At 36.2% G+C, this 646-nt stretch overlaps 1 protein-coding gene across 1 annotated transcript in view; it reads left to right on the forward strand.

The window, feature by feature from the left end:
- The window catches only part of LOC106876666 (uncharacterized), a 143397-nt gene that overhangs the window by 55345 nt on the left and 87406 nt on the right, over positions 1-646 (forward strand). The window contains exon 10 of the mRNA XM_014925299.2: positions 424-546. Within this exon, the coding sequence (XP_014780785.2) occupies positions 424-546 (123 nt within the window). The remainder of the gene's footprint in view (positions 1-423; positions 547-646) is intronic.

Consider the following 646-nt stretch of genomic DNA (forward strand, 5'->3'; position numbering starts at 1 on the left):
CACACACACACACACACACACACACACACACACACACACACACACGTATATATTTGAGTCTGGGGAGAATCATTCTGTTTTAATGCTTTATTGATTAACAGACTCACCAGTACGATTTCCACTCGTTTACTTATTCATTTTTTTCTAAAATTTTCGTTGCTTCTTGCAACCTCTTTGATAGTCGATGACTCTGTCCTTTATGTATCATGTGACAATATTTTCAACTGAAACGTTACAACCGTATCTGATCATTCAAGTATTTCGATTCTGTGTATGTACAAATATTTACTAGATTACTGATATTTATCAATGGTTTCCTCCATTGTGTTGATGCGCCATTTTCTATAATTAATAAAATTGTCAGCATTTTTGATGACTCGGGTATACTAGTAATAATCATAATTTGTCTTTCTTCTTATTCAGACGTTGATGAATGCACAACAGGTGAACATAACTGCCCCCAGATATCAACGTGTATTAATACAGGGGGATCGTATCGCTGTAAATGTTTCTCGGGTTACGAAGACGTCTCAGGTAACTGCATAGGTGAGTAAAAGAATATTTTAAAGATTCAACTATTCATATAAAATAAGTACAAACGCACCCAGAAAACAGTCGCACACGCACGCGCACACACACACATACG

Source organism: Octopus bimaculoides, chromosome 3 (assembly GCF_001194135.2).
Source record: "Octopus bimaculoides isolate UCB-OBI-ISO-001 chromosome 3, ASM119413v2, whole genome shotgun sequence".
NCBI lineage: Eukaryota > Metazoa > Mollusca > Cephalopoda > Octopoda > Octopodidae > Octopus > Octopus bimaculoides.